Source organism: Rutidosis leptorrhynchoides, unplaced genomic scaffold, assembly GCF_046630445.1.
Source record: "Rutidosis leptorrhynchoides isolate AG116_Rl617_1_P2 unplaced genomic scaffold, CSIRO_AGI_Rlap_v1 contig314, whole genome shotgun sequence".
In the NCBI taxonomy this organism is placed as follows: Eukaryota; Viridiplantae; Streptophyta; class Magnoliopsida; order Asterales; family Asteraceae; genus Rutidosis; species Rutidosis leptorrhynchoides.
The window spans coordinates 22,140-35,111 of record NW_027266557.1 but is presented as its reverse complement, the minus strand read 5'-3'; the positions used below and the strand labels follow the sequence as shown (position 1 = coordinate 35,111).

The 12,972-nt window shown below is 33.1% G+C and overlaps 2 protein-coding genes across 2 annotated transcripts; both read left to right on the top strand.

The window, feature by feature from the left end:
* The first annotated feature begins 3,222 nt into the window (after positions 1–3,222).
* Positions 3,223–3,917, top strand: LOC139882839 (protein translation factor SUI1 homolog). The gene is made up of 4 exons (XM_071867103.1): positions 3,223–3,259; positions 3,348–3,553; positions 3,709–3,762; positions 3,873–3,917. Exons 1-4 carry the CDS (start codon positions 3,223–3,225, stop codon positions 3,915–3,917), a joined length of 342 nt encoding a protein of 113 aa, XP_071723204.1.
* Positions 3,918–10,386: 6,469 nt separating this feature from the next.
* On the top strand, positions 10,387–12,404 carry LOC139882850 (isocitrate lyase). The gene is made up of 4 exons (XM_071867112.1): positions 10,387–10,416; positions 10,527–11,379; positions 11,467–12,216; positions 12,310–12,404. Exons 1-4 carry the CDS (start codon positions 10,387–10,389, stop codon positions 12,402–12,404), a joined length of 1,728 nt encoding a protein of 575 aa, XP_071723213.1.
* Positions 12,405–12,972: the final 568 nt, after the last annotated feature.

Below are 12,972 nucleotides of genomic sequence, written 5' to 3'. Positions count from 1 at the left end.
TCGATGGATAGGAATAATGAAATCAAGTTTCGATGTTTACAAATTTACTCAATAAGATTTGTTAATCATTTAAAGTTAGGAGAAAATATTGAGGAACTCAAGTGTGAAAAGAAAAAAAATGATTTCTATTCCAAATACATTTTTGTTTCTTATGTTTAGAAAATAGTTTTCAAAACTCCTTTTCATCCAAGTGAATTTTTGCAAGTTTTATTTTACAAAATAGTTTTATGACAAGTGTTTTTAAAACAGTTCCGCAAAACACAAAAATAATAACAGCAAATCCTAATAGTCTAATATTTGACTGGTTAAGCTATTATCAAGGTCAATGAAAATATCAATTTAATCATTCTAATTATAGATCTTTTTTTTAAAAAAAAATATCGTCAATCAATTATTAAATCGCAACCGAAAAATCGAATATTTGAGTTGCATAACAGTCTAATATTTCCTTTTATTTTCTTTCAATTCGAAATCACGATTTTGACTAATTTGACTGTCTTTATCTTCTAATTGTTTGATAAGATTTGACAATGAAATCAAACACTATAAATATGCGTTCATGTAGCTAAAATTACTTGCAAACAAATTTGATAGGTAATTAGTTTGTTAAATTTTACTTTCTCCTTTTAAATATATTTTCTATTATTTGAAAGATGATAGATTTAGAGCATTTTTAATGTAGATAAAATATTTTTTAGATTAAAGCTAGGTTTCAATTTACTGCAAAATTAACCACACAAAAAGTGGTGTATAGTGGAGTAATTTTTGGATTGCTCATATGCCACATCAAATCCAACATTTTATCTTTCTAATCCTTTTTTTAGATTTTCTAGCTCTCACTCATCCTATCTTTTCTTTTTATCAAATACAATTATGTGATCATATCACACAAACTAATCATAGATGAGATTTAGCATTAATTGAAGTTATGACTTCAATACAATATAGAGATTAAACACAATCTTTTCTATTTCTACAACAGAGAGATTAAAAACAAATTTTGATTGAAATCATTTATTGTTATAGCACAAATATTCACAAATTATACATGCATAAGATTTATTATTATTGTACCTAACAATATTTTGCTATTTGTTACAGGTTAATTAAAGGTGATTATTGCTTAAAAAAATAAAAAATGTTCGTCACGATCAACGTCATGAACCGAACATTTCTTATGGAAATTTTCCACAATGAATCAGTTCAAGGACTTAAAAAGAAGATTAAGCAATTGACGGGAATCCCAATTACCGCACAAGCACTTTTTGTTGGTGGTTTCGAGCTATATACGAGATTCAATATCGACAACTTTCCCCTGGTCAAAGAAGGCACGATAATTAAACTAAAAATTGAAGCATTAATTATGCAGCCCAGAACTCCAATCCTCATCTTTGCCAGCCTAATAACCATAACAATCAACATACTACCTGCTAGGCAATTTAGCTTGGTGGTCCCAAAAAATGAGATTGTGAACAACCTCAAGGAAAGGATCCGCGACAACCAGTTAGCCATTAATACCGTAAAAATAATACTTTATTTTTCTGATACTGAATTGGTGGACGGTTTAAGGAGCATAAAGGATTATGGGATTCGAAACTTCTTCCAAATCCAGTGTCTCATAACTACTTTGACGAACCCTCCATTATTTTATGGACTTCCTCCTCCACCTATGATCAATTTATTTTTTAAAATCTCAGTTAATTTGACTAATGCGACGATCCTTTGTTGCAATGTGAGGTGTTCGTCAACTGTGGGAGAGATGGAGGAATCTCTAGTCGACGGTAACTTTCTCCCTCAAGGTAACTATCTTTTCAAACACAATGGAAGAGTTATGGTGGTGAATAATAGCCTTATAAGTCATAATGTCAGAAACAGGGATATAATCCATGTCTATGAAGAAGAGATGGCTAGCAACTTTTGAAGCTTATGAAATAATTTATCAGTTTAGACTATTTCGTTTTCGAGTAGTCTTGAATAAAATAAGTGATGGTATGTGTTTATTGTAAACATGTATTTAACCATCAAATTATTATGAAATAAAACTTTCTAGTTTCTCATAATTACTTGCAGTTATATTTTTATATATTTACCATATATAATCACAGATACTTCCTCCGTATACAAATAGATGACGTTTTGAGAGAATTTTTTTGTCTTTAAATAGATGACGTTTTGAGAATTTTAAGGTAATTTTTACATATTTGCCCTTTTCTCTTTCTTTCCATTATGAAAAAAAAATAAAAGAATATTATTTAAATATAAATAGAAAGGATAAAACAGTAAAATGAAGATAAATTTTGTTTCGAAAAGAGAGATATTGGTATTAGTGCTGATCACTAAAACGTCTACTATTAGTAGACAGAGGGAGTAATTTAATAATCTCGACCAAATAAATAAGTAAAAATTACTCTACATTGACAAACAAATAATGTCGGTGAGAAAATCGAACTGATAAAAATTCGTATTCGATCGGTTCGGCTGACGGCCCATAAAACAATGGGCCTGCTCTTCTAGCCCAAACCATAAAACTCACGTGACCGCCTCTTGTGAAACTCTAAATCAAGACCGTCCATCATCTGAAAAGACAAATCGTAGCCGTACGTTTATTGCCGATATTTTCTCTATTTTATTTATTTATAATAAAGCTTTGGAAGAAGCATTATTCAAAGATCAAAACTCGCTTGTGTGGTCAATATCGAAGCAATTACTTCGTCTTCTCTCGATTATAACCTCTCTATCCCTCTTCGTTGATCGTCATACATACAGGTAAAGAATCTTTTTTTATGCGTTTAATCATTGTTTATTTCAATTTTTTGTGGTAATTTGATCTTCTGAGTTTGATTTTATTGTTTGTTATTTGTAAATTTGATCTCTTTTGATGATGATTGTTAGGATTCGATTAAGATTTTCTGGTAATTTATCTTCTGATTTTGATTTTCTTGATTTTGATTTTCTTGTTTGTATTTGTAAAGTTGATTTCTTTTTTTAATTGGTGATAAGAATTGTTAGGATTCGATTAAGATTTCATGCGTATATTGTTTTCTCTCGATCACAATCATAACCCTAATCGTAATTATGAAATTATGATTTGGAGATTGTTGTTTATTAAAATCGATTGCTTAACCTAATTAGTGATTTTGTTTTGATCAGTTTCTATTGCAGTTAAAAAGAGGAACAAATATTTCAGTTTGCGTAAGATTTTAATCCCAAGAACACAGTTTCATGTCTGACCTCGACGAACAAATTCCAACTGCTTTCGGTATGTTCTCTATCATCTATGGTATAATGAATTAGCATAGTGGTTTCTGGTTATGGTCTCGAGATTGAATCAATTGTGGTTTTTGCAGATCCCTTTGCTGATGCAAATGCTGACGACGCTGGTGCTGGGACAAAAGAATACGTCCATGTTCGTGTACAGCAGCGAAATGGGAGGAAAAGCTTGACTACTGTACAAGGCTTGAAGAAAGAATTCAGCTACAATAAGATTCTTAAAGATCTTAAGAAAGAGTTTTGCTGTAATGGTACCGTTGTTCAGGATCCTGAACTAGGACAGGTTTGTTCCGTTCCCTGAGTTTATCATGTACCCATATTGACATAATTTCATAGACTGATTCGGTCTGCATGCTGTATGAAGAACATAAGCCAGAACAGGTGTTTTATACAAACACTTAATTTGTTCACAATCTGACTTTTTTTTCTTCGGCTCAGGTTATACAACTCCAAGGTGATCAGAGAAAGAACGTTTCCAGCTTCCTTGTGCAGGTAAAGTCTATTTGGCCATATTCTCATTGTTTGTTGCTGTATGAATAAAATAAATAACACTGCAATGCGTGGAATTTTTATTAATTTTTATGTGCTTTTGTGTTACACAGGCTGGCATTGTGAAGAAAGACGATATCAAGATTCATGGTTTCTGAGTTGCTGCATCGCTTTCAGAGAATTTGGTATTCAAGAATGTTATCAAATGAGTGCTATGTGCTTGATTTGAAGTAGTATCGGGAGCTATTGGAAGATATTATTCAGTTTTACTTTTAGTTGTTATACAAGTGCGAATCAAACCTATAGTTTGACGTGTCTGTTTAACTTTGTTATGTGGAATACTTATGAAAGGGTTTTCAATGACCTCTTTTCAGAATGATAATAAGTATTTGATGATTTCTATACTGATTTTTCATCTTGCCTATTGCTTTAGTGACAAGTTCACTATTGAGTATATCCGAGATTCATAGTCTTTGACAGTTGATTACTTGATTTATAACTTTATTTTTTAAAGTTAAACTTGATTATAACTAGTATGACAACCAAAGCATTGGGTGTATTTGTTAAGGTGTATCCGTTTTGGTGTTTAGAGCATGTTCCGTCTTGATATTCTTTTGAGGATGGTTAGAAATGAGTAATGTTTCGAAGACAAAACGAACACTCTAACTTTATCAAATTGAATGCGTGAGTGTTCTCAAATTGAATGTGTGAGTATGACCATAGTAATTCATACTCCATACATGAAATGAACACTTAACTCTCTCAAATTGAATGTATGCTGCCATAACCATTCTATATGGTTTACTTACATAATTCATTGTTAAGATAAGAATAATTTAAATCACTACAGATTATTGGAACAAATAAATAAAAAGAATAATTACAAATGGTCTGAGTCGGTGAGCTTTTAAGATGAAAACTCACAATCAATTGCTACACAAGTTGAACCAAACTCAGATTTAAATCTAGTATACAAGACAAGTTCAAAACAGATAATATTTTGTTTAATATTATTTTAAACAATTGCTGATGATTACAAAATCTTTGCCAACCAACTGTTAAGTGATCCAATCCAACTACCTGTCAAAAGTTGAACTCTCACTCTCCCAACTACCATTCTCCTCTTCTCCAATCCCATGAAGACCAAAGTCTATTTCAGAATATATTAGTACTTCAACTACATCAAACTGTGAACTTCATTTAATATTTTAAAGTTTCTTAAAACATAAATAGGTCTACTGCTCTAAATAGCTACAACAAGGATCACTATTTCTGTTCTGTTGTTTTCGAACCCTTGATGATCATGGCTGGCCAAAATCAATCTTCTAATCACATCTCTGTGAATTCTAGAGGTATCCCATATATTTCTTTATTGTTTTTTCATAAAGATTGAATTTTTATCACTATCTAGGAAGTCATGTTTAAATTAAAGCATCTACTTGGGAAATTGATTATTGGGTTTTTTTATTACAGAGCAGTCCAATCAAGAAACCAAACTTGAATTCTCAGAAGATGAAGAAACCCTAATAACTAGGATGTACAATCTTGTCGGTGAGAGGTGAGCTTCATGGTTTTTTTTTCCTGTGATCATAAGAATTAGATTTGTTACGCACAGGACGGAACTTAACAAAACTATGTTCTCCTATCCTATGTTGTCATGTTCTGTCCCATCCCACGTAACAAATCGCACGTCTAAACGACTAAATTTACTGTGTAGGTGGTCTTTAATTGCTGGGAGAATTCCAGGAAGAACAGCAGAGGAAATTGAAAAGTATTGGACTACAAGATACTCTAATAAAAGGGCAAAAGGACAAACCCCGATGCGTTGAGGCTCCCTGTTTTGGAAAGTATTCCGTGATTCGAACCCGTGATTTCCAGGCCATTAAGGAACAATCTTAACTGGTTGCTCCAAAACTCGCCCTATACTCTAATACTCGGTGAAATTATTATCATAAAGCAAAGAAAATGACGTTATGCTATTTGTAAAAGGAGGGAAAATTTTGGGAGGTTATATGTAGGAAAGTTTGATTATACTTATTAATTTTGCCATATATTTTGTTATTTTTTCTATCTGCCTGAGATGCAGTTTAATGGGATGGTATTACTTTTACAAATGAGAAAACATGTTATGAAGTTACCAAAGTTTGTGATTCATTTGTTTCTTACATAGTTACAATTGACTTTGTTAGCTTTTAATGCATCATTTTGTAGTGAAGAAACTGTATTTGAATGTGTATAGAACCCAAATTAGCATATGCAAATTGACCTTGTTAACAACCCTGAAGTTGTACATGCCAGGGTCCGGTTCGGAACTGAATGGGTCAATATTGAACCGAACCGATCATGCGATTCTGGTTCCATAATCAAACCAGGGCCAGAAATTTTACGGCTCAATTCGGGTTCTTATTTTTAAAAAAATTATATGAAACCAAACCAAAATCGTCTAGAATCTGAATCAGAATTGAATCGAAATTAGCCACTTTAGGACAGTTTACTGTTTCAATTCGATTCCATAAATTTAAGAATCGTGAATTAGGTTCTAAGCCGGATTGAACCGGACCGTGTCCATCTCTCCCTGAAGTCATCTATCAGTGCTTTGACTTGAATTTGACCATTCCCTTTTCTTTCTTTCTTTCTTTTTTCCTTTTTTTTTTTCAGAATTGAATAGGAGCCTTGTTGAAACTAGAATTTACTTGTTTGAAACTGCAAGAGTTGGTTTGGAAATAAAATGGGCTTGATGTTGCAGGAAACAGGCCCATATTAATTATTGTAGGCCTCAGCTTATTACAAACCTCTTCTATAATGGCTCCGCGGGAGGGCAAATGTAATATTTGAACAAATTGTTATTTTATTTTATTTTCTTAGAAAAAAATAAATAAAAAATTTCAGGGTATGTCCATGCATAGTTTAATTTTTGTCACGACTATATCGAAATGGAATTACATAATTATATATTAAAATAACATGTGCTCAGCGTTAATACAGCAACATATTGAATTATTGGTATTTCCAATAGTTAGAAGGCTTCTATTCTATTCTTTTTGTTTTTTCCCTTTTTTTTTCTTTTTCTTTTTGCCTCGACATACTAAATATCCTATATCTTATACCCAATGCTTTGGAACAAAAAAAACTGCTTGTCCATTTAAAAATATATAAATAATAAAAGAAAATGCCACAAATCCCAATAAGGAAAGGATTTGGACGATGGAAAATAAATGTTGTTACCATATTTAGTAAGGTAGCTTTCATGGTCAATTGCAATTCGACCACCAACCCATGCACTATGGAAATTAATCTTATCTCTTTCATTTTATGAGAGAGAGCCAAAAAAAAATTGTATACAAACTCCAATTTTTATTTAATTTTTTTGTTTGCAAATCTTATCTTTTTAAATTTGATGGAATTGAGTCGGTCGAAAAAGCCTCTTTCTTTGAATCATATAATTCTCTCATGACGTCTTATATCAATCTTATTTATTTCAACACACATGCATGCATTTGTTTATGAGCTTATGTATAGATCATCGATCTGATTGGGAATACATATTACCTCACAAATGTAACCATGGCCACGGGTGACCTGATTTTTTTTTGGTCAATCATTAAGACCTAAATTTAAAACCCATCTTTGTTTTATAACGAAGGAACTTTATTAAAATTAATTTAATGGAGCTAAATCGAATCGTAACAGTTATCTGTAATCTTAATTTTAAAATTTAATGTTTTAAATTAAGAAGTTCGAAAGTAAAAACTTATTAAATATTATCGATTAACGTTATTTATGATTCAAAATGGTACCTCAATCTATGGAAATTCACGTTAGTACGGATACACACATCTAAGAGGTGGTAATTATGGTAATTAAAGTGTATTTTTGATGAAGCATGAGCGAGAGTCCAACTAATTAGGGCGAGCCGACTTGTCAATTTTGTCATACTAGAGATGGAATTATTGGCCTATAAGAGCAAAGATAAAAATTTCAGGGATAGAATTGTTTTCGATCGATTGAATTGCCAACTTGTAATATAGATTGATCCAGTCAGAGATAGGGTTATCTTAATAAACAAACAATTTTTCTTTCTGGGGAAACGCAATTTTTTCAAATCTGTTCAACCGTTTTGCATTGTATATCGTCATTGCCTTGTCAAAAACCAATCCACAAAATGCAATCATATAGATTAAAGGACGGACGTGGACTCGTGGAGAAACTTAATAGAGTAAAAAAAGGAAGAAAATCGTTTTCAAGCTTTTCTTATTACGCCTAATTTAAGAAAGACTAATCGCCTAATGTAGTACTTTAATCAACGTACGGATGTGATGCATGTTATCATTAGGAGATTAGGACCTTTTGACTAGAGATTATTGATTTGATTTTCAAATGATTAAAAATAATAAAATAATAATAATTCAAATATGATTAATTAGTATGAATACACAAAACTTAAAATCTCCTCGAACTGCAAACCACGACATTATCGAATATTCCTTCTTGAAGTTTAATGCTCGAATTTCGTTGGGATCATATAAAAAAAATTCCTCGAACTATTTAATCAAACATAATATCTAGTTTGGAAATTAAATACTCCCTATTGTCCATTTCTGTAAATAAGTTTTACTTTGCTCCAATTTAAATATTATTTAATAAAATTTATATATATTTTTATCATATTTTCCATTAATTTATCCCATTAAAATTAAAAAATATAAAATTTAATAAAACATATAATTAATAGAATATTTAAATTAATTAATAATTTTTTTAACATCCACAATTTTTATTATACAACATTTAAACGAACGGATAGGTAGGAGTACATCATCAGGAAAAATAAATAAATTCGGACAGTTAAAACATCGGAAATTAAATCGTAATAGTGGCACCGTCATGCATGAGTTCACCCCAAAAATGTGGCAAATTGTAAATGTGGCTACTTGCCAGTACTTAGTGAGAGATAAAGGCTGACGCTGGCTCTATAATTATGAATCAAAATTTACAAGCAGCAACTTCTACAACCTTCCAATAATTTTTAAATCTCGAGAAGTATAATTATGAAAATTAAAATGATCATTAGATCATAAATAAAATATTTAAACCATATGGTAATTAATGGACTTAAATTTAATGATATTGTAAGGGACCAATTAATATTAGTGCATTTAGCCACTATATATCAATTGAACAGAACGAATAAGTGAAGCAATTCAAGATGAAAGTTTTAATAATGTAGTCTAGGAAAGTACATACTGTCTTAGTGAAAGTCTAGGAAATTACTAGGAAACTGCATACTTCAGGAAATTACATACGACAAGAAATTACTAGGAAATTACACACTTCAGGAAAGCAACAAAAATCTATGATCCCGTATATGCAAAGTCTACACAATTACTAGCTTTGAGTTCTTAGGTTTTAAATTGTACATTTTCTATTTTGCATGCTAGTACATTATTCTATTTTCTATGGATTTTTGTTTATTTTCCAGGCTGGAATATTGCTTTAGGATGGCCCGCTATAACATTCAATTCCTTATAAATATCTTTTGCATAGATTGTGTAATAAAACATAAAGATCTACTGTATAAATTAGATTTAATTTTAGAATGTGAAAACGAAATGTATCGTAAAATTAGCAACCTGAAATATTTCACAAGGAGTCATAGTTTCTTTTGATTTTTTTTTCTTTGATATGGAGTGCTATGTTTGTGCTTCTGTCATTTCCCATTAGAGTTTAGACTTCATTTCTATTTTATTTATGTTTTCCTGACAAATTTCAAGTTGAATAATGATAAATAATAATTTATTCACATTGTAATTTTTACAGGGCGGTAAATAATAATCCTTTCGTATCAAAATACATAAATTTTTTCATTTAAATGTACTTTAAAATACAAAACATCATGTATTTTGATATGAATATAGTATTTAGTAATAATTGAAGTAACGACTACAAAGTCTATATTTCGAAATCGATGGATTTGGGCGAGAAGTTAATATAATGGGCAAGGTTTGGGGGATGATGTCTTCGTATGCAACATTTCCCTCACAATTACAAATTAAGAGACGGTTTTATGATTCGAACCCGTAAATTCTAGGTAGGAGCAACTTTAGCGGGTTGTACCAAAATTCAGATGAGAAGTTAAATATCATAAGAAAAAGAAAAATGAAAGGGAAAGGGAAAAAGAAGTTTAATAACATGAGAAAAAGGTAAACTGAAAGGGAAAAGAAGATCTAATGAAACTGAAAAACAGAATCAGTTAAGTAAAAATATGAAAATTGTGACATCATGGAAAGATATGAATGAAGACAATGGTGGCACGCAACATTTTTTGGTCCTGCAAGCTCCCCAGTAATTAGATAACAACGAAAATTTATTGCCAATATAAATAAAAACAAAGATAAAATTTTAAAAAAGAAAATACAAATACTAATTTTTGTTTTCTTCTTTTCTTGGTATTTGTTTTCAATTATCCCTTATCTTTAACCCCATCATTTACCATGTACCCTTCTTTTGAAATGTTATAAATAAAGGGAGCTTATGAGTGTTTTGGCATGAGCTTCATTCAGTCTTTTGCATAGTCAAAGCTTTTTTTTCTACATTCTTACATCAAACACTTTAATTCAAGTTCTAGCCATGGCTGCATCTTTCTCAGTTCCTTCAATGGTAAATCTTTCTCTTGATTAGAATATTAACATTCTACAAGCTATTAGTTTTGTATTTGTAAAAGAATTTTGTATTTATAATGATTAATGTTTTGGAAATTTAATTTTCAGATAATGGAAGAGGAAGGAAGGTTTGAAGCAGAAGTAGCAGAGGTGCAAGCATGGTGGAACACGGAGAGGTTCAGGCAAACAAAGAGGCCGTATACGGCGCGCGACGTGGTGGCGCTTCGTGGGAACCTTAAACAAAGCTATGGCTCAAACGAAATGGCCAAGAAGCTTTGGGTAACTCTTAAGAATCACCAAGCCAACGGGACAACTTCTAGAACATTTGGTGCCTTAGACCCTGTCCAAGTTACCATGATGGGAAAATACTTAGACTCTATCTACGTCTCAGGTTGGCAGTGCTCGTCTACACACACCTCCACCAACGAGCCTGGACCCGACCTAGCCGATTATCCTTACGACACCGTTCCGAACAAGGTTGAGCATCTTTTCTTTGCTCAACAATATCATGACAGGAAGCAGAAAGAGGCTAGGATGAGCATGAGCCGTGAAGAGAGGGCTAAAACCCCGTATATCGATTACTTGAAGCCCATCATCGCCGATGGGGATACTGGATTTGGTGGAACCACCGCTACTGTCAAGCTGTGTAAGCTTTTCGTAGAGCGTGGCGCGGCTGGGGTCCACATTGAGGATCAGTCCTCTGTGACGAAGAAATGTGGGCATATGGCTGGGAAAGTGCTTGTTTCTGTAAGTGAGCATATTAACAGGCTCGTGGCTGCTAGGTTGCAATTTGATGTTATGGGGGTGGAGACAGTTTTGGTGGCTAGGACGGATGCCGTCGGCGCCAACTTGATTCAGAGCAACATCGATTCTCGTGATCATCAGTTCATCTTGGGTGCTACTAATCCTCATTTGAAAGGAAAGAGTTTGGCTTCTCTTTTGGCTGAAGCTCAGGCTGCAGGTAATATATATTCCTAGATTTCCTAGTTTGGTAATTTCTATTTCCTAGAATCCTAGTTTGATTTTTGACGGATAAACGCCTTTTCAGGTAAATCTGGGCCGGAACTTCAAGCGATTGAGGACAATTGGACTTCCATGGCGCAACTCAAGACATTCTCCCAATGTGTGATGGATGCTATCAAGAATATGAATGCCGGCGAGGACGAAAAGAGGAGGAGGATGAACGAGTGGATGAACCATTCGAGCCCGGACAAGTGTATCTCCAACGAAAGAGCCAGAGAGATTGCTGAGAGATTGGGACTTCCTAACCTTTTCTGGGATTGGGACTTGCCAAGGACCAGAGAAGGCTTTTACCGGTTCAAGGGATCAGTAATGGCTGCAGTCGTCCGTGGCTGGGCTTTTGCTCCTCACTGTGATCTCATCTGGATGGAGACGGCTAGCCCTGACTACAACGAGTGCACCGAGTTTGCGCAAGGCGTGAAATCCAAGATTCCTGACATGATGTTGGCTTACAACCTCTCCCCGTCCTTTAACTGGGACGCATCCGGCATGTCAGACGAGCAGATGAGGGATTTCATTCCTAAGATTGCCAGGCTTGGCTATTGCTGGCAGTTCATCACATTGGCCGGATTCCACGCTGACGCGCTAGTTATCGATACTTTCGCCAAGGATTACGCTACAAGGGGAATGCTGGCTTACGTCGAAAGGATCCAACGACAGGAAAGGCATAATGGAGTTGACACACTTGCTCATCAGAAATGGTCTGGTGCAAATTACTATGACAGGTATCTCAAGACTGTTCAGGGTGGGATTTCTTCCACAGCAGCCATGGGCAAAGGCAAGACACATTCTTAATCATAGACTTTTATGTATACATTATGTAAATTTTAAGAAATCTAATTGTTCTTAACAAATAAATTCACATTTGCAGGAGTAACTGAAGAACAATTCAAGGAATCATGGACTAGGCCAGGAGCGTCAAGCATGGACGTTAGCGCCGAGGTTGTTGCCAGGCCAAGAATGTAAAAGACCACTCAGCTAGCTACCTCTACCGCCTATCTTATTTAAGTTTCAATTGGAATGGAGTAAGGGACTAAAACAAAAAGTTTGTTTTTTTCTGGGAGTAATTAAACACAAGCTTTTGTATTATGGAGCTGTGGTTTGGTTTTAAATAATGGGTTTTTTTTCTGAATAATCTGGAACTTTTAGATGCTTAATTATGATATGAGTGAAGTCATGTTATGTAATATATATTGCTTTGGTCAATTTTTGGCCATGAAGCATATATTTATTTGGTTTTGGTGTTCTATTACCTCTTATATTTAATTTTGGATATTGTAAACTCCTTCTGTCCCTTATGCATGAATTAAAATATACTATTTTTATGAGTTTGTTTTCCTAATTTAGTTCATTCTCATCTTACTCACTGCCAAAACTCATTTTTCAAAATACATATATAAGTACATGTTTATTTCATAATGACCAAGAAAAGATTATAAATAATGGAATTTTTAGGCTTATTAGCCTTTCCTAATGTCTTGAGTTTCTCACTTAAGCTACCAAGAAAACTTATGGCAATATAACAGTTAGTAAT